This window comes from Cornus florida, unplaced genomic scaffold (genome assembly GCF_030987335.1).
Source record: "Cornus florida cultivar Cherokee Brave unplaced genomic scaffold, ASM3098733v1 CherokeeBrave_3.0.0_Hap2_Chr11, whole genome shotgun sequence".
Taxonomy (NCBI): domain Eukaryota; kingdom Viridiplantae; phylum Streptophyta; class Magnoliopsida; order Cornales; family Cornaceae; genus Cornus; species Cornus florida.
In genome coordinates this window covers 123,653,636-123,674,274 of record NW_026775581.1, presented here as the reverse complement: position 1 = coordinate 123,674,274, position 20,639 = coordinate 123,653,636, and the positions used below count along the sequence as shown (strand labels likewise).

Below are 20,639 nucleotides of genomic sequence, written 5' to 3'. Positions count from 1 at the left end.
ACTCCTTTATTTGTTTTACACCTTTGGAGCTTCCTCTCTCCATCTTTCAAACAATATTTAATTCAAGTCTTTTTCACAAATTCCCTCAATTTGAAATGAATGCATGTTCCTTTTTTTCACAAAGACCTTAGCAAGATATCGAGTCAATGACGAGAACCTTCAACCACTCGCTAACAAATATACCTTTTGATTAGGTGGAGGAGACTCCTTTATTCGTTTTGCACCTTTGGAGCTTTCTCTCTCCTTTTTTCAAACATTATTTAATTTAAGTATTTTTTGTAAATTCCCTCAATTTGAAATGAATGTGTGTTCTTTTTTTTTTTTTCTTTTCACAAAGACCTTAACAAGATACAGAGTCAATGACGAGAATCTTCGACCACTCACTAACAAATTTACTTTTTGACTAGGTGGAGGAGGCTCCTTTATTCATTTCATCTTTGGAGCTTTCTCTCTCTTTCTTTCAGACATTATTCAATTCAAGTCTTTTCTGCAAATTTCATCAATTTGGAATGAATGTGTATTCCTTTTTTCCTTTTTTTCTAATGGATGGATATGTTATACTATTGAACAAGAGTTTCTTTGTTGATAAAATAATGGATTGTTCATTACATAATTATAAATGTTATAAGGTTGTGTTTTGCGGCTTGGAACCGGTGAAATTAGAGAAAATTTTGATTCAATTTTTTAAATTATTTTTATCCAATTTCAAAATTTCAATTTCATGCATACCAAACATAGTCTAATTGATTTTCAATTTGGCACTTTAGCAACACTATCTTAGCAAAGCATTTTGAAGTTTTCACTATCACTTTATGCCATAATTGATTATTAAATATACTTTCCAACGGACAAATAAAAAGAGGTCATTCTGCAATATTGTGTAGAATGATAGGAGATTATAATATATTTTATATGTAATAAAATGTATAATATATTATAATATTATAAATTAATTATAATATAATATAGGTATGGTATATAATAATAATATAAAATATCTTTAGCATAATAATTTATTAATATTATTTAAAATATATAATAAATCATAAATATTTTTGTCTCAAAAAATATTTACCACTATTATATAATATATATTATATATTAAAAATATATCTTTTATTACTATATAATATGTGGTATCATTATTTTATTCATGTTTTCTCTTTTTTTTTCACAAAGATAAAAAATGTTTTCTATTATAAAAAAGTAAAAACTTATTGGACATGATTTTTAATTTTATTTTGCTTTTTCAACAATTGATAATAAAAAATAAATAATAAAAAATGTTTTGTCTTACTGAACTGCCACCCTAGGTTTTCTCCCTTTTATTCATCCAAATCTCTCCCTATTTATACACTGTTCTCATAGGAGAGCGTATTGTAAATCTATGGAGCCACCCACACCCTATTTTTACTTGTTGGAAAATTCTGAACGAGCGCCACACTCAAATTCAAATATAAAATTTCTGTAAGTAGCAATGTTTGTTTGCTATTAAAATAACAACCGAATCATAGCTAACATTCTCAACCCTATACCTATATATTATTCGTCTGTCACTTGGAAAAAAATTATTATACGTAACATTACCACTCTAAATAAAAATATATATATATATATATATGTATGTGTATATATATATATATATATACACAATTGTATGGGAAAATCAGTGACTGGCTCTAATGGAGAAGAGACTTCGCTCATCCCTCCAGACCTCCGCCGAAGAGTTCCTGTCATCTGCAACAAAATTAGGGTTCAAATCTGCAAAACCCTCACTCAAAACCCTAATTCAGAACCTTGCCCCATCATCTCATCTCTCCTCTTCACTCCCTTTCTCTCTCCGCCACTCCATTTCTCAATCCATCACTCGCTTCAAACAATTATCCCAACCTACTAATGCCAATCCCACTGTGTCTCCCAAATCACCGCCGACGAAGCGGCTTAGGAGATCTTCGCGAAATGTGAAGAACACAGACGATTCGGGTATAAAGGATCGCGAAGCTAAAATTGTTTATGACAAGCAATGTGTGATTCAAAGTCTTCAGATTTACGCTTATATGGCACTTCTATGCGTTTCTCATCCGACGAAGGCATTCTCGCCTTCGGACTTATTGCCGGCGGTTCAAGAATTGCACGATAATTTGATTCTGTTCGAGTCGGAATCGGTTTTATTGTCGGAGATTGCGAGTTTGTGCGAGGAGTGGTGGAAGGAGCAGTTGCCGGGGAGAGAAACCCTAATTTCGCAATTTCTTCCGTTTTTGTTATCGAGGTCACTGACATTGAAGAAGAAAGTCGATGTGCATAGGGTGTATGTGCTTCGTGAGGCGTTTACTTTGTTTGACTTTGAGGATGAGAGCATAGAGGACTTGAAGCTCTTGCTTGTTCGGTGTCTGATCACGCCTTTGTATTTGAAGACGGAAGATGGGAGGCGGTTCTTGGGGTTTATGTTTGGGTTAAATGGGCAGCTGGTGAAGGAAGCACTGGCGATGATTCGGTCTCAGATTCACTTTGAGCGGAAGTCTATGTTGGAGGCCTATGCAGATATTGTTTTCCGGGCTTGGAAGGTTGCAGAAGGGGTGTCACGGGATGAAATTGAGAATGGTTTTTTGCAGGGATTGGTTGAGGGGGCAATATATGCTAGTTCAGCGTCATTTGCTGCATCAATAAGGAGGGTCTTGGGGGGTTTTGTCAACCAGCGGACAACAGATGGTGTGGAGAGACTCCTCTTTCGCCTTGCTGAGCCTGTGATATTTCGGTCACTACAGGTATGCTTCTTTTTTTTTCTAGCACATTTGTTGCTTTTGTGAAAAGCAAACTTTAAATCTAGTAATCAATTGGGTATGTGCAAGTATGTATATTTTTCATGTTTGCTTGGTTGCTCAATTGTGGCATTTTCTATATTTTTGAGACTGCAAATTTTTTTTTGCTAATCTGCTATCAGAGGATAAAACAACCTTACCCATAAATGTATTTGTGCGTGATCAGAAGTTATGGTCCATTTTGACACTGTTGCTTACCATTGGTCATTGCAGAAGGGCAAAACTAATCTAATGGATATAGATTAGGGCAGAGGATAAAATAATTCTTTCTTTCATTACAACTTGATAGCTTAATAGGCTTTCTTATTTATCATTCTTGCATCACAATCATATTTGATTGCAGGAAGTATAGGATCACCGGAGTTTCATATTATCAGTTGTTATGATAATTTCATGAGCCTTCTTATTTTGAGCTCAGAAAAAGAAAAAGAAAAAGGCTCCACAACCCTGTGAGGAATGAACAGCTTCGACACTTGTTCATGCTCGAGTAAATGTCTAAATGGGTAATAACAACCGGCTAATATAAAACTTGCTAATCATAATCATAAGTTATCAAGATTCAAGAATCAAGATATCATTCACATACTTCATTTTGATAGATTAAATATAAATAACACGTTGTAAATAAATATTTAATTAATTGCATTGCACTTTCACTCCTATAGGTATAAGCATCTGAGAATGGAATGATAGGATCAACTATACAAGTGTACCATACCCGATTGGTTGTTTTATTTAATACTCTTTGCTCTCTCTCTTCTCTCAATATGTATTTACACGTCCGGACTCTGATAAATCTGATTGGGTTGTGGGATCTTGCTATACCAAAATTATTTTGTGATGCTACCATCAAATAAATCTTTGCTCTCTTTTTCTCTTATCTTTTCTTGGCTTGACATGGCTTTATAGTATTCGTTATGTTTTCAATTATTTCAACTTGTGAGTTAATTGATCTATCAAAAAAAAACTTGTGAGTTAATTGATTAAATTATCTGATCAAGGTAATTTTTTATGTTGCTACCAATTTTTGGGCAGGTTGCAAACTCAAATGTTCGTCAAAATGCATTGCATTTACTTTTAGACTTGTTTCCTCTTGAAGATCCTGATTCCATAAAGGAGGTTAAAGATACATTGCTTGACAAACAGTTCTTTTTATTGGAGAGATTACTTGTGGATGAATGTCCAGATGTGAGAGTCATTGCAGTAGAAGGCTTTTGTCGCATTCTTCATTTGTTCTGGGAAATTATCCCTTCATCAACCATTACAAAGGTAATCACCAAAATTTTTGATGACATGACACATGATACATGCAACGAGGTCAGGGTTTCCACATTGAATGGTATTACATATATGCTTGGCAATCCTCAAACTCATGAGATTCTCAAAGTGCTTCTACCTAGATTGGGCCATCTCATTCTGGATTCTGCACTTACGGTACGATCTGCTCTTGTGGATCTCCTTTTTATTTTGAGAGATATACGATCTTTTCAGTTTCATAAGGTACATATTCAACTCTGTATTATCATTGGCTCTATTGGTTGCCTTTCTTCCTCATAGTTTATTAATCTCTCTCTCTCTCTCTCTCTCTTTAAGGTGGTGCGCTTAGATCTACTATTGTCAACCCTTGCAAATGATCAACCTCTAATAGCTCAGAAAATTACTAAACTACTACTACCATCATATTTCCCCTTGAAAGTTACTCTGGAAGAGGCATGCAATCGATGTGTCGCCCTTATAAAAAGGTCTCCCATGGCTGGAGCAAAGTTTTGCGAATTTGCTTTATCAGAAGGGGCATCTCTGCAGTCTCTCATGGAACTTGTCAAAGTCTTCATCAGTTTGGCTCTGTCACCTGGCATGCTGGATGCAAAACAGATTGATGGGTTACTTGTCGCAGCTGCCTATCTTTGCAAGAATCTGGCGGACGAGGCATCTTACAAGGCTGCCCTTAAGGCGTTGTTGTCTGGAGAAAAGCTGAAGTCCTTGTTTGGTGCTGCAGCTACTAAGCGTGCTCAATCTTCTGTATGCGACATTGTTTCGATCATCTATCCAGATGATGTAGGGTGCCTTCTCGAAGAATGCTTGGCCTTGGTCACAAATTGTAGTGGTTTTTCTGAAAATGCGGAAAGGCAAGCTGAAGTAAGATCTGCCCACAGGATGATGCTGTCCTGTAACTGGTTTGATGATATGTTTGAAGCTTTAACAAAGCTCTTGCAGAAAACTGCCTATGGATGCCATATCAAATTTGGCACAGAAATACCAAAGCACAACGTTCCCTCAGTGAAGCGGATGAAACTCAAGTCCTCTGTCAAAATTTCAGCGAAACCGAAACGTGTCAACGGAAAAAAGTCTTCCAACACAACAACATCCATATTCGAAGAGGATTATCTAATTTCTGTAGAAATAGCCTGGCAAATAAAAGACATGCTTATATCTGAAGACACACGGAAAGCCATGTTAGGGTCTCCAATTCTAGAAGTTGCATTATGTGCTTTAAAGGTCATTTCTGAGGTCAGCATTGTGCAGTGCATGCATTGTGATTATATGGACACGTCTCCAGTTTTGGCATACACGGCTCTGACTTTGCATATGTCTCTTCAAAATGTTGGCATAAATCTTACAAACAATCGTCGTTCCAAGGAAAATGCTTGTCTTGATTCTGCAGGGTCATCTTTGGAGGCAAGTGATGTTTTCATCGTTCACATTTTTATTGAATTATTATTTATTTATTTATTTATTATTATTATTATTATTATTTTGTTTTCTTTTGGGTAAGGAACTAGCCAATACATGATACCGTATGACCTGTTTTACTGCCTAAGAAACATCTTGTATTTTCCTGTGGTGTCTTACACACTGATCTATTTTTCATTGTCATATTATATCTGCCTGTACCAACGGCTCAGTGGCCGAGTGGTATCAGCCTCTTACCTCCCAAAGGGAGGTCAGAGGTTCAAGTTTCAAAAGAGACAAGTGTGTGTGAGTACCAACTAGGAAAAAAAAATTTATATTTGCCTGTCAACCACATGATTGGCTGCTTCTCACCTGTCTCTCCTGATTTGCATAGATACTTCTTGTTCATTGTTCCTCTATTAATTTTAATTGCCGCATGGGAATATGGACAAGAACTTGCTTGCATGCTTATTTGACTGACACGATCATTGCACCTCCTTGTGCTACTTCTGATAGGTTTTAAAAATAAATGTGAGTATAAAGTAGGATAATGGAACTTCTTCTTTATCTATGTACCATTTGAATTCTTATAATTGAACGACTTTGGAAGGGTATCTAAACGTAATCTAAGTTTTCGTGTCTGGAAGACATCAAAGGTTTCTGTTTGGAATGCATTCTTGATTATGTATATGACAAAGAAGTCCAAAGCCACAACCAATACCAACTCCTTTTACTATTCTGGTTTGTTATAAAATGTTTGTGTGGCATCTGGTCATCAAATTTTTTTTATCAGCAAATATATTGCATTTGAAGTGTGTTTGAAGTTTGAACCTTGTAACATTTTAGTATCAAGCTTTTTCTTAAAATTATATCATTTAATATCCGGATACAATCATTTCCATTGCAATTCTATAGTTGTTCGTTCAGTTCTTTGTTCACCAACTTAATGTTAGTTTTGTAACTTGCCTTGTGTTACTGATGTTCATGCAATCATTTTTCTTTTTCCTTTTTCAGCTACCTTTGTTGGACCAGACAATGGATCATCTACTCAAATGTACAAATAAGTTATTTGTAGCAGGTGACTCTGGAAACTGTAGTGAAGTGCCTTCAGTATCGAAGCAGGATACCAACAAGACATCCCGTCGTTGTGGCCAAAAGCACAAAGAATCTCAAGAGGATGCTTCCAACCCTAGTGACGGGGGTAGGTGATTATGGAGGGGAAAGAAATGCATAGATCACTTAATCATAATGTTGTGAATAAATCACCTATACTATCTCTTTAAACTAGGTCCTGTGGATGCTGACATATTGGTTTTGACTTTTGAGTAAGCTATAAAAATGCTGCTGGAGCTGAAGCAAACTGGCTTCTTCCTGCCTCAGCTCTTGTTGCTCTCTTGCTTGACTCTATACAACATATACAACCATTAAAAGGGCCCATTTTGATACTAAGCTTAGAATGGACACATGGTGATATCTACCAACTTCCTTTGGACCTACCAAATTCCCATGGAATATTTTGCTTTTTTATCCTTTGGAAAATGTTCCACCACCCAAAGTTCTTCACTTGCAGAATTCTTAGTCCAACCTCTCTGGATAGTAAGTATTATTTAAAAGTAATGAACTGATGAGAGCTGGGTGGAAAGAAAATTTTGTTTTGGTTTATATTTAAGGATGGTCCACGCAAGTGTCATAATGGTTTGCTCTGATATTTGTTGGTCCCTTCATTGTCCATGCTGACCCAAGACAATGAATCAGAACAAATCATTTGGTTCTACATGTTGGGCACCTTGGCAGTTTTCATCATCCAGCTTATCAGTCTTTCTCAATTACTGTTTATATAAGAATTGCATGCGCACTGTCTTTCACATTCTCAAATTCGGTTTCATCTTTTTTAGTGGTTTGGGTTTACATTGTACTACTTTTTATTTTTATTTTTTATGCTTAAAACTGTTTTTCTTCAAGTGTTATTATACTTAATTGAGCTTGGTTATTTGACCAACATGTAGGATCCATTTGCACTAAACAAAAGAGGATATCAAATGTGGTGAAGATGCCAACTGCAGTTCTCAAGTTCGTCGTTGATGCAACTATGGTGGGACTTCTTACCCAAAGTCAGAAAAGGTGCTTGAAGTTCACACTGGGATATGTAGAATTTATAATCTCCAATTTAAGGGGACATTCATGTAACCAGCCGTTGGTCGAGGAAGATCTGAAAGATGCATTTCTCTGTCTGAAGAGCTCCATCACCTATGCAGCCAAGTTACTCAATCTTGTCCTTATAAGTTCAAGCAAAGATTCACCACCTCCACCAGAAGTTTACAGTCTTGCTAATGATCTGCTTGATCTAATCATTTCAATTGAACTGTACTTGGGCTCTGGTTATGCAGCACGTCTTGTTGCTGCAATGCAACCGTGGCTTCCTGACTTGGTTTTGGCATTGGGATCCAACCACATATTGAGACAGACTCGGGAAGAGAGGACTTGTACTGCTGCATTTGATCATTCCAAATTCCCTTCTCCATTATGGTCCTCCATTTTAGCAAAGATCGAACTCCATGAAATAAATAAAGCTGGCTCAGATGAGGAGGGTGATGGAGTTCCTGAACCACTGGAGTTTTCTGCATTCAATAAGCTTGTGAAAATGATGGTTGTACTATTGAGAGAAAATACTAATGTATTAGATGCAGTTGGAGTTACTTTCTTGACTGGTTCCATAGTTGGCCTGGAAAAGATGGACTTTGAATTGGTATTTGGACTCCTGCACTTTGTCTGTGTGAAGTTAGTGGGAAATGAACTCGGACGATGGGGAGAACTTAGTTTGATGCTGGCATCTCTGCATGATATTTACCCTCGAATAGAGAAAGAAGCTGAGGAGATAAGCAATGGTGAGGACCAGAGGCAGAAATTAGAGAATATAAGGGCATTGCTTGAACCTGTATGGATGTATTATATTTATGGAACTGGTAGCGATCCCATGACGGAAGAGTAGATGGAGTTTTTGTTAATTATATGGAAATTAATGGAAAAGTTTAATTCTTGAAATGCTTAAAGGGAAGACACTACATTGTGAAGAACATGCCATGAGGTTTTGTACTTGCTAAAGAATCCTCAACTCTTTGGCCTTGAAGAGGCCAATTGGAATGGTTAGAAACACTTGGTTCTTTTCTGTTTTTGGTACTTTCTCTACTTCAGATGTATGTATTATATTGATGCCAAGGCTTTGGATAACAGTACTTCATGTACGTTTTAAAAGAACGTGGAAAATTTTGGTGTTGACAGTGGAAATCAATCATCATCAATTGCAACTTTGCTCTTCATATTCCTCCAAGGTGGTTCCCTCAGTTTTTTTGCTTCTGTAGTTCTTTTTGGTTCTTGCTCGATTATAAACTTCATGTACTGAGAAACATTGATTTCACAGGATTTGAAGAGGTTATTTTCATTACCACTTCCCAAAAGCCAACCCTATAGAGTTATGCTCTATTCGGTACGAAAGAAAAAAATTGGATGGAAGGGAGAGAAGAAGGGATGGATGAGACATCGCTAGGGAAGAAATTGTGTATTTCTTTCTTTTTGTTCGGTTGGATAGAAGAGAAGAAAAACTCACAATTTACTATGTTCATTAAGAGAATGAAAGAGAGAGTTTTAATTGTTTTTTTCATATAAAATTTATAATATTGTAATTTATAGAAGATAGTACTGTAATTTAAAAATTGTATAATTTAAGATAATAATTAATTTAAAACTTCTGTAATAAGCCTACTTGTCTTCCTTCTTTTCTTACGCTCGTTTTTGGACGGATGAAAATTTGTAGAGGAAGGATGGATCATCCTTCCTATTCTCCATCTTTCCTTGTATTATTTCTACCGAACAAAGAAAATTTGTTCTTTTTTATTTTATCTCCACATTTCTTTCTTCCTGCCAAACACAGCATTAGTAAGAAGTGTGAGGTGAATGTCATGTGAATAAGCCAGAGGAGTTGAGAAAAAGAAGAAGAAATCAAACATTTTTTCTTTTTCTTTTTCTTTTTTTTTTTTTTTTTTTTTTCATGATAATCTCTTGCTAGCTCTATCCAAATAGTGCAAACAAGATCTTGAAAAGTTGAGGAGCTTAGGTCAATGGAAAAAGCTTGGTATGTCATGAGGGAGGATTGAGAGAGCCCTCTCACTTATCCAGTCTAGAACTGTGGCTTCAAGCACTGATTCTGTGTGTGTGGCTCACCAATTCAGTGAGATCCTTCAGTAGAAGGTTTTTTAAACTTAAAATGATTAAAATACCTTTGGATCTTGGTATAAAGGTTGATGCATCGATTGATATTCTTTTGTTTTTGATGATTGTGAAGCTATGGTTACTGGGTGTGCAAAAGGTCAATTGATTGCTGGTGTGGGTAGGAGCAGAGAGGTCAGTGGCATCAGTTGATCATATCAAAACCCGGAAATAGATTCTCTCCAAATCTATCATCCAACATATCAAAACCCGGAAATAGATTCTCTCCAAACCTATCATCCAACGGTTATAAACATGTCGCGGTTGCATGTTCATAATCATTGAATGATGTGTTGAAGATACTTGGAGATTAGCATTAGATACTACTGAAACGAACATTTAGTGATGGTTTACCGGCTTTCAGATTATGAATGCAGACATAATTTCTCTCTACATGTTGAATAAATACTTCAATTTCAAGTATTATCTCATCAGAGTTATGTAAACTACACAGCAAATCTTCTTGTATTTCTAATAGAAAGCCATATTACTGCAACTTTATACAAAAGAACGTCATAACAAGTAATAGAATGATTACATGTCAGTACAACAATAAAAATAAAGAATGATTCAACTTAAAAAACACTAAAAATATAAATATATATTAAAAAAGAAAAAGAAAAAAAAAGTGGCGGCCAGCCTGGGTACTTACCCTCCTAAACTTCAATGAAACCAAAAATAAAAAAGGAAACTTGAGATCTTGCAACTACTTGCAGTGGTGTAGTGGTGATAATTATTTTCATCGGTATTATAAACAACCAAACAGGCCTAGACATCCTTCCTATTCCAATGGCGTCCATCACTTCACAAAGCTACAAGCAATTTCTTTAAGCTAAGGCTTCTATACGTAATTTTGAAAGCTCCATTTCCAATTCACGAAGCTTACACAGGGATTTTCTTTAAGGCCGCAGCAATTGGCATGCCCAAGAATCCAATAAATACACTGAAGAACCATTGAATTAGAGTGAGGGGTGTTGTGCTTGCAAATGTGCCCAGGTATTCGATGATTATGATCTGGAAGAAGACGGTGCAACTGAGTACGCCCACAAAAACATAGTTGTCCAGTATGCCTTCGAAAACATCTATTTTCTCCATCTCTCGCGAGCTTATCTCATTGAACACCTACAAAATAAAATCAGCATAGTTGACATAAGTTAAATGTGCACATTTAAGGTTGGAAGCGGATACATCACTGAGGCTTCTACTTGTAGACCAATTGTTATTCATTCCCAGCCATCAAGTGTGCGCCCATCTAGTTATTTTGAAATTTGAACAGGAATTGTTCAACTTATAGTTCAATCAATAAACGCCTAAATATACCTTAGTATCATTCCCACCCGTGGCTGTCATCATCTACCATTCAACATGACTTGTGACATAAATAATGCCGCGTAAACGATGATTTGCAGAAAGAGAATGAAAAGAAATCTTTAAGGAATTACCTGGCAAAACACAAATGTGTTGAAGATAAGTGTATTAAGGATCAGATCAGAACCGGGGCCATCAAGACCAAATAATGCTTTCCCTTTGGTCTGTAGGAACCAGATTACCATAAACTGATACAGGGATTGCCCTAAGATATTCCTCCACATAACATTACTGATAAAATTTCCCGTCCTTCCTACTGGTGATCGTTTCATTAATTCCTCATTAGGAGGCTCAGTTGCTAATGCAAGAGCACCCAATGTGTCCATAATCATGTTGACCCACAAAAGCTGAACAGCTGTGAGGGGAGCGCTCCCTGAAGCATGATTTGGTGTAGAAGCATAAGAATGAGTGTTTACAGATATACATATATCGAATAAAATAAATAACCATAAATTTAAAATGAATATAGTAATCAAAATATGCATGTGGTCAATATGCAGGTTTTCTTACCCATTAAACAAGCTGAAGAGAAGTTCACAACCAAAGCAACCACATTAACTGTCAGCTGGAATTGTACAAATTTTTGAATGTTTACGTAGACTGAGCGTCCCCATTTGGCCACTGTCACAATTGTGGAGAAATTATCATCCAGAATAATCACGTCAGCACTTGCTTTTGCCACCTGATAATTGTGAATAAGACTAGTCAAAAATCTAGCATGTAACAAATTATTATGAAGAAACTAAACCAAGAAAAAGAAAAAGACAAAAAAGAATAGACAGCATAATGAGGTTGAAACAAACAAATACAAACACAGTACACTCTGTATCAACTATATATATTTTTTAAAAATCTCTAAACTCTTGTGAAAGGCCAATTTTTTTTGTAATGTAATTCGCTATAATATCTATTCTCAACATTGAAACCAATTTTTTTTAGTATTACTCACCTCAGTTCCAGCGATGCCCATTGCAAGACCAATATCTGCTTCATGAAGTGCCGGGGCATCATTTGTTCCATCACCAGTCACGGCAACAACTTCATTGAATGTGGTCCGCAAGTGCTTTACCAATGTGTGCTTGTCTAGAGGTGAAGATCGAGCCATCACCTATAAAAATGTAAAAACTATTAGCACACATCAGAAAAACCCTTTTCTTACCAGCTAATGTTATTGGTAAAAGAATACGAGTAGAACCTGAATTTTGGGAATTAGTTCAAGCAATTCCTCTAAACTCTTCTCCCGAAAATCTGGACCTTCTATGGCAATACCATCATCAGTGAGTATCCCACATTCCCTAGCAATAGCCTTTGCAGTATTTATGTTGTCTCCTGTAACCATTCGAACAGTAACACCAGCCGAACGACAAAGCGCAACAGATTCCTTGACACCTGGCCGAACAGGATCTTTGATACCCACAATCCCTATGCAAGTATAGCCTGAAACTGGAATAGGATTATCAGCAGAGAACCCCTTTTCCAGTTCCATATAGGCAAGACAAAGAGTCCGAAGTGCTTCACTAGCAAATTGATTTATTGTAACATTGAGATGGTTGGCAGATGCTTCATCAAGAGGAACAACCTCACCACTTGAATTGATCACCTTGTCACAAGCAGCCAAAATTATTTCTGAAGCACCTTTACAATGGGCTTGTAGACTGCCATCAGGAAGCTCAAGGACCACGCCCATTCGCTTCTTCGTGGAGTTGAATGGCTCAACTTTAACAAGGTTAATTGCCTGTCGCTCTGTCTGAAAATCCCCACCAAGTGACAAGCCAAACTCCAATAAAGCAGTCTCAGTAGGTGTTCCCAATATCTCACGTTTGCCTTCTTTGTTAACCACAATATCTCCCCCAGTGTTAATAAATATTGACTGTAGCAGAAGTTTTAATGCAGAATCTGGGAGTTCAGAGCACAGAGTAGTAGCATCATCTGATTTGCTCACTTCCTTGATATTCATACAAATGCATGATTTCACAACAGTCATGTGGTTGGTAGTTAATGTCCCGGTTTTGTCACTACAGATACTTGTGGCAGATCCCATAGTCTCACAAGCCGCCAACTGGCGGACGAGTGCCTTATCATTCATCATCTTCTTCATGGCAAATGCAAGGCTTAGGGTTACAGCCAGTGGTAGCCCCTCAGGAACTGCAACAACAACAATTGTAACTGCAATAGCAAAGTATTCCAACATTTCTAATGCATCATCTCCAGACCAACTAAAGTAGGTTCCCTCTCGCAGTTTACGGCCAAACAACTTCTGCATCAAAACTGCAAAAGTTACTATAGCAAAGAACAGACCTATCTTCCCGATAATGGTTGCCACTCCATTCAATTTGACCTGCAGTGGGGTCTCATCATCTCCCCCTTCAGAAAGTGTAGCCATCAATTTACCCCATTGGGTTCTCATCCCAACAGTGGTAACCATCATCTTGCAAGATCCATCTTGAACCTTACTTCCAGACAGCAGAAAAGGATTTTCAGCATTCACCATTACAGGCTCACTCTCTCCAGTCAAACTAGATTCATCAATTGACACAGAAAATCCTGAAACAAAAAGTCCATCCGCAGGGACTTGATCTCCAATAGCAAGATGTACAATATCACCAGGAAGTAGATCGTAGATTGACATTTTCTGCCTATATCCATCCCTTATAACTTGAACGCTGATCTTTTTCTTCTCTTTGTCCAAATCTCTGAACTGTAAAGATTGCCGATAATCACTTGTGGCTGTGACAAACACTACCAACAAGATGCTTGCAACAATTCCAAGGCCATCATGGGCCCCCTTTGGCCACCCTTCCGTTGCTACACCAACTATCAAAGAGACAAATGCACACACTGCAAGGATCATGAGAGTCATGTCTTGAAGGGCCTCCCAAACAAAAACAAAAAAACTCCTAGGTTCACTTTCAGTGAATTTATTAATTCCATAGATCTCCTGTCTGCGGTCGTTATTGCCAGTGAGCCCATTGGTGGTTGATGTGCAGAGCTTGTCTGCAATTCCAGTTGCCCCACCATGAAATTTTAGTTTTTTTAGATCATGCCCTTCGACAATGGATCCTAACTCATCACCACAAATCTGAAAACCGGCAGCTTTAACGTCTTCAGGTACAGTGTAATCGCTATGTTGCATGCCTGTAAATGAGGAGAGTTAATCTGAAGAACATTTCATCATTACAAAACAAAGCTGAGAAGTGTGAAGAACCTCACCCTGGATGAACTGAAATGCAGCTTTGGAAACCAAAACTGCTACTCTCAACTTCTCCTGCAATAAATAAGCAAGAGGGAAAAAAAATGTCAACCACTTAACTTGAAACTATCAAGACGAAATAGATAATCAATAATTTCTTTCCACCAAGGTAGTTTAGAATCTATAATTTAACTAGGACAGGAAGTAGATAAATCCAGGAACCAAATGGTAACAACAATGGGAAATGAATGGTCTAAAAATGGGCAGGTATGCAGCACTATCAAACAACTTAAGCTTTTGGGTCAGAGGACAAGCGCCCGACCTGAAGTGCAATATAACATTTTTCTCGTTTGATTGAAGAAAGTGCAATATGAGTTCCTGAAGTGATTGGTCATTCCCACTTTCCAACAGTCATCTGAACCTAGAAAAGATTGAACCTTGGTCTAATAGGAATAGTTTGATACACAAAGTTTGAGTTCTATGGAACTCTGGCACCCCACACACAACTATCTCCAAGATTGTAGCCAAACAAGAAGGGACTCAGAGGAAAGTAAGAATATTATCAAAAAAAGGCCAAAACAATTTTTATTATGTAATATTCAAAATACTTTGGAAGATAATTTTCACAAAATTTTTGACCATTCAGCTCAATTAAAGGATGGTTGGTTCCATTTGGGAAGGCTACAAAATTAGTACTGGTTTTTTTTTTTTCTTTCTTAGTTGGTACTCACACATACATGCCGCTACCGAGACTTGAACTCTTAACCTCTTTATAAAAAGTAAGGACTTGATACTACTAGGCCACTGACATGTTAATTACATGATCAGTATTGTTGTCATTCAACAAGTTCGAAATTCTACGCTGTCATTGAACACGATGTCATGTAACAATGAGAAACAAATAGCAACAGAAAACACCCAAAAACATTTAAAAATTATTACTACAAAGAAAAAAGTACAGCCTAATTGGTAGCAATTAAAGGCAGGAAAAAGCTATCATGGTAGTGCTCTGACAAGAGCTCCGGCCCTCAAAATTTTGATGGGAGGTCCCATGCAGTGCATTCTCCATCCAACGGCTTGAACTCAAGGTGAGAGTGCCCGTGTAACAAACTTACCCTTAAATGTAATAACTAGGTTGTCTGTAACTTATTTGTTTCTATAACATAGATTATTTAACATTTGCAATATTTTCCATTTCACAAAATTGTTGAACAAAACCACATTAATATTGTCCTAAAATTGTCCAAAAGAATTGGATATGACACTCGGCTTTCCTAAAAATTTAAAAATAGGCCAAACATATTTCTAGTAGTAATACCCGGAAATACAACAACACTCAACACTGTCATCCGTAATCACCAGGGATAGAGAAAAGGATAGGTGGAGGGGGTGAAGCAGTTGCAAATCCGGAAAATTTTGAATGATCTATATGAAAATTTGCAAGTGTTCAATGAGGAGATAGACATAATTCTCATGAACAAACATATGCATAGACATACATATATATATATATATATATATATATATATACACATATACCATCTATATACATACATATATACGTATAACATATGGAGAGAGCATCCATTCTTATGGAGTATTGTTTCAAACAACTATTGATTTTTTGTGCAACTCCCATACACAGTGTCCAACAAGGAAACAAGAATAGAGTCTCTCTCCTCTTACTCTTACTGTGCTTATCTTAATTGATTGGCACAAGAGTCGATAATAAAAATCAATCTATAGTCTCACTCCTCTTAGAATGTTTATTTCAATTATTGTCACATATCTCCTTTAAGGTATGTTTAAATTGAGAGAATTGGAGCGATAGTGAGAGAAAAGAAAAGAAAGGATAGTGTAAAATGTGTTTAGGTTGGTTAAAGTGAGAGAAAAGAAAGAATAGAGAGGATAGGGAATGATAGCTATCCCTCCTTATCCGTGTAGTGCTTAAATAGTATTTTAATAATTTCAAAACTGCCTTTAACAATTACAAAGAGGAAATTATTATTTCACTCATATTCTATATATTTTAAAGGATGTGATAATAATTTGGTTGTTATCATTTCTCTTCTTTTCTCCACCTCTATTATATCCAAACAGGAATATTATCCTTTCTTTTATTTTCTATCTATACAAACATAAAGCTCCTTTTGGTAAAGTGAAGTGAATGAAAAAAGAAGATTATCTGATATGCAATTGGTTAGTATGAAAATTTATCTAACAAAATTGTAAAAAAATATTACTAGTAGTTTGTTATTTTGGATAGCATGAAAGTGAAAAGAAAGTGATTTTGCATACCAAAACTACCCTCATGAATAAAAATGATGGATTATTTAATTCAAATATATAATTGTTAATATTCATTTCTATTATTTATATTTAGAATAAGACTTCATAATATTTTATTAAGTAAAACTAATTATTGCGGTAAGATAAACAAATTAAAAAAAATAAAAATTAGAGATGAAGAGGCAATACTACTGTTTAGGAGAAAAATCAAATATTTTACAATAAAAATATAAATAAATAAATAAATATATATATATATATATATATATATATATATATAAATATACGGATTATGAGTGGCTAGAATTGCAATATAGAACAAATAATTAAAAAAAATAAAAAAATTCTATTTAGAAGCCGGATCTATTTTAAGCAATTTTACCCAAATTATCATTGATATATTTTGTATATATAAGTGTATAATTTGTGTTGCGAACTTACCTCATAGAAGTTGTTTTTGGAGAGAACTTTGTACGATTAAGTTAGTGGGTAAAATAGGTTGTTTTTGGAGAAAGGTTACCTTAGAATGGAAGTTGTTTTCAAGAGAACTTTGTACAATTAAGTTATCGGGTAAAATAGGAACTGCAAATAAATAGGATTAAGTTAGTGGGTAAAATAAGTTGTTTTTGGAGAGAATTTACCTTAGAATGGAAGGTGTTTTGAAAAGAACTTTGTACAATTAAGTTACTAGGTAAAATAGGAACTGCAAATAAATACGAGCGTGAAAATAAAATTTTGGCGTGTTTTGTAGTGGAAAATTTTTGAGGGAAAATACTTAATTCAGGAAATTAAATTTTCCATTAGATTTCTCTTTCTATCTATCCAAACTCTAAAAATATTTAAAAAATTTCCCTTTCCTTTCATTTCTAACTATTTCCAGCTAACCAAACAAAGCCAAATAGAGATTATTGCTACATTTTCTTTTCTTTTCTTTTCTCTCTTATGTATCCAAACAAAGCCTTAGTGTTTACTGAATATTTTAGAGGGTTTATTTCAATGATTGTCCAGATTATTTTGATAGCAGTACTCTATTTATACTATTATTAAATATGCAAAATGTTTCAGTATTTCAGTATTTATTCATTAATATAAAAAAAAATTTATTGATTGATATAAAACTCTAAAAATTAACTAATAAAATTCAAATTACCTGTTTATCTATTTGTAATTATTTATTAATATAAAAAAATATTTATTAATTGATATAAAACTTTAAAAATTAACTAATAATATTCAAATATTTCAGTATTTATTTATTAATATAAAAAAAAATTATTAATTGATATAAAATTCTAAAAATTAACTAATAAAATTCAAATTACCTATTTATCTATTTCAGTATTTATTTATTAATATAAAAAAATATTTATTAATTGATATAAAACTCTAAAAATTAACTAATAGAATTCAAATTACCTATTTATCTATTTGTTTCTAAAAAAAATTACTTAATAAAATAAATCAAGACTTTCAAATTATTTAATAAAATTTAAATTACAAATTCCCTAATAAATCTATATTATTATTAAAAGAGTTTTTATAAAACTGTAACACAAAATGTATATCTATATCTATACTATTATTATAAAAGATAATGACATTCATTTGACCCGGCCTAGTTATGATTATGTCCTTATCAAGAGAGGACACATGTCGTCATTCTATTAATCCAATAAAGGAAGGAGGAAGGGTACAAAAATTGAGAATTGGAGGACAGAAATTCAGAGACTCATAATTTCAGAATAAAATACAGAAGTTTTGTCGACATTCATCCCAACACCCAAAGAAGAGCAATAAGTACATCCAAAGTTGTCCATTTCTGACTAACACCAGTTTTGATATTTGACATCGTCTTAGGGTGCTCCTATTTGACCTGACTACGTCTCTGTAGGTGATTCGTTCTCACCAGCTTCTTCGTGTCTACCGTAAGCACACGGCTAAGAAGCTGAAGGTCAAGAACTGGAGTCTACATCACATCCAAAGTCGTACTGCTCCTCCACAAATTCTCTAAAAACGAAGAACAACGAGCACATCTAAAATCGTATCATTCTTTCTCAAATTCAACTTCAACAAATAACAAGCATATCTAAAATCATGTCGTTCGAGATCGAGATTCGCCAGCACATGGATCCAACCAATAAAGGATTAGGGGATTGTACTAAATTTTTATAAATTAATAAATTAATTATTATTTGCTTCATATGCAAAGAATAAATCAAAGAATTGTACTCACTTTTTATAAATTAATAAATTAATTATTATTTGCTTAGTAAAAAAAGTGTTAATGCATAATAAAATATTTAATAAATCAATTGGTGCATAAAGCATTGAAATAAATCAATCGATGCATAAATAATTAATTAACCACATATTATCCTCATACTTTTTCTTTTTCTTTTTTTTTTTTTTCTTTTTTTTTTTGGATATATTAATGTAGTTAACTTATTAATGTGTATCAATGCACTAAAACGTTATCAAGTGAAATAATTTTTCTAAAAATCTTTTATTTTGAGTTTTTTTTTTAATAAAAGGTAATCTAATTAGACAAGAATTATTAATATAAAAAAATATTTATTAATTAATATAAAAAGAATTTTTAAAAGATTTAGACTATCGCATACAAAAAATATTTATTAATTAATTTTAAAATAGATCTCCGTTACATATAACTTTTGTATTTATCTATTTATTATGAGTTTTTTAATAAAAGAAAATATAATTAGATAATGATATAGATAAATAAAATAAAGTAATTTTAAAATATATATAAAAAATTTTTTTACAAATTACAAAACATTTTTACTAATATATATATATACACACACACACATATAAACACGCATTAGCGGAGATATCAATGAGAAAGAAATAATATTTATATAGCGACTACCGATTGGGGGTGGGAGAAAGAAACCTGATTGGAACGGCGCATAGCGGCAGCTTCGTAACGCTTGGAAAGATTGGCGGTGAATCGAAACCTGCGCTTGGGGTTCTTCACCACTCCACATAGGTTCCTCCATTTCTGCAATGCCTCGTCCGAAGAATTTTTGGACTTCACTGCCCTAAAATCCTCATTCAAATAGCTCTCCATCCGTATACCAATTCTTTCTTACTTTACCAACAATGGAAGAAACAATATCACAAGTACTAATTCTTTATTTCTTGATTTTGAATCAATCTATCAAACCCTCGCATTTAATATATATACAACGACTATTTTGACTTGACAATTACGACGAAACATCCTATGAAGGAAGATTCCATCTTAGTAATGAGCATTATTGTTCCGATGGAAAGGAAGTTTCAATGCAAGTGTTCGGAAGAAAGTAAGAAAAGACGGTACTATTTTATTTCACATCTTATTCTCTAACTTTCTCTCCCTACCTATAACACGTAAATCTGTGGCTTAATAAGCTATAAAGCAACAGAATCAACTGTGAGGAATGAAGTAGAAGGGGAGGGGAAGAAGGGGATGGAAATTGAAGATCCGAAATTTAGGTTAAACACTTGGAATTGGAGCCAATCTCAACCGTCGTAGAACGAATCTCGGGTTTTAATAATAATCAATAATCAAATTGTTAATTAATTATTCTCTTACTTTATTTTATGCTTATGCGTAAACGCCGCGTAAAGTGTTTGACGCGGCATTTCACGCGGTGCTTTTTATAACCCACCCGTTACTCTCCCATGAGTACAAGCCATTATAATTGAAGACACTGACGTTTTTGCTTTTTGAGAAGTTTAATGTATTTAACGATTTTGATTGGTTGTTGAGAAAGTACAAGGTGAAAATTAAGTTCAGAACAAACGCAATAATGACACATGGCAGCTACAAGGTAGTTTTCTAGTTTGTGGCATTTTATAATAAAATGTTTACTGTTTGGGGTCTGTTTTGTCCTCTTATTTTTTTAAAGGTTTTTCGTAAACTTTGCAGCGAGGGTGAAAAAGCAAAAACAGTTGGATGAAAACTATTTGAATTCACATCGAAACTGTCAAAATGTTTGACGATAGCAGCAGTCAGAAAACATAGTAGAAAACAC

The 20,639-nt window shown here is 34.6% G+C and overlaps 2 protein-coding genes across 3 annotated transcripts; one reads left to right on the top strand and one right to left on the bottom strand.

The window, feature by feature from the left end:
* Nucleotides 1–1,665: 1,665 nt before the first annotated feature.
* On the top strand, nucleotides 1,666–9,240 carry LOC132285860 (uncharacterized). 2 transcript variants are annotated; one of them, XR_009472627.1, is made up of 6 exons: nucleotides 1,666–2,765; nucleotides 3,855–4,319; nucleotides 4,413–5,495; nucleotides 6,504–6,690; nucleotides 7,496–8,818; nucleotides 8,908–9,240. XR_009472627.1 is itself a non-coding variant. In XM_059788093.1 (5 exons), exons 1-5 carry the CDS (start codon nucleotides 1,683–1,685, stop codon nucleotides 8,476–8,478), a joined length of 3,801 nt encoding a protein of 1,266 aa, XP_059644076.1. In that variant the 5' UTR covers nucleotides 1,666–1,682; the 3' UTR covers nucleotides 8,479–9,240. The 2 variants fall into 2 exon arrangements, 1 of the variants encoding a protein (XP_059644076.1); XM_059788093.1 differs by having other exon boundaries at nucleotides 7,496–9,240.
* Nucleotides 9,241–10,212: 972 nt separating this feature from the next.
* LOC132284474 (calcium-transporting ATPase 2, plasma membrane-type) lies at nucleotides 10,213–20,153 on the bottom strand. The gene is made up of 7 exons (XM_059786584.1): nucleotides 19,514–20,153; nucleotides 14,331–14,385; nucleotides 12,316–14,255; nucleotides 12,070–12,228; nucleotides 11,631–11,802; nucleotides 11,195–11,493; nucleotides 10,213–10,874 (listed from the first exon to the last, which is right to left on the bottom strand). The coding sequence occupies exons 1-7, from the start codon at nucleotides 19,688–19,690 to the stop codon at nucleotides 10,635–10,637; spliced, it is 3,042 nt and encodes a 1,013-aa protein (XP_059642567.1). The 5' UTR covers nucleotides 19,691–20,153; the 3' UTR covers nucleotides 10,213–10,634.
* Between the last annotated feature and the right edge of the window lie 486 nt (nucleotides 20,154–20,639).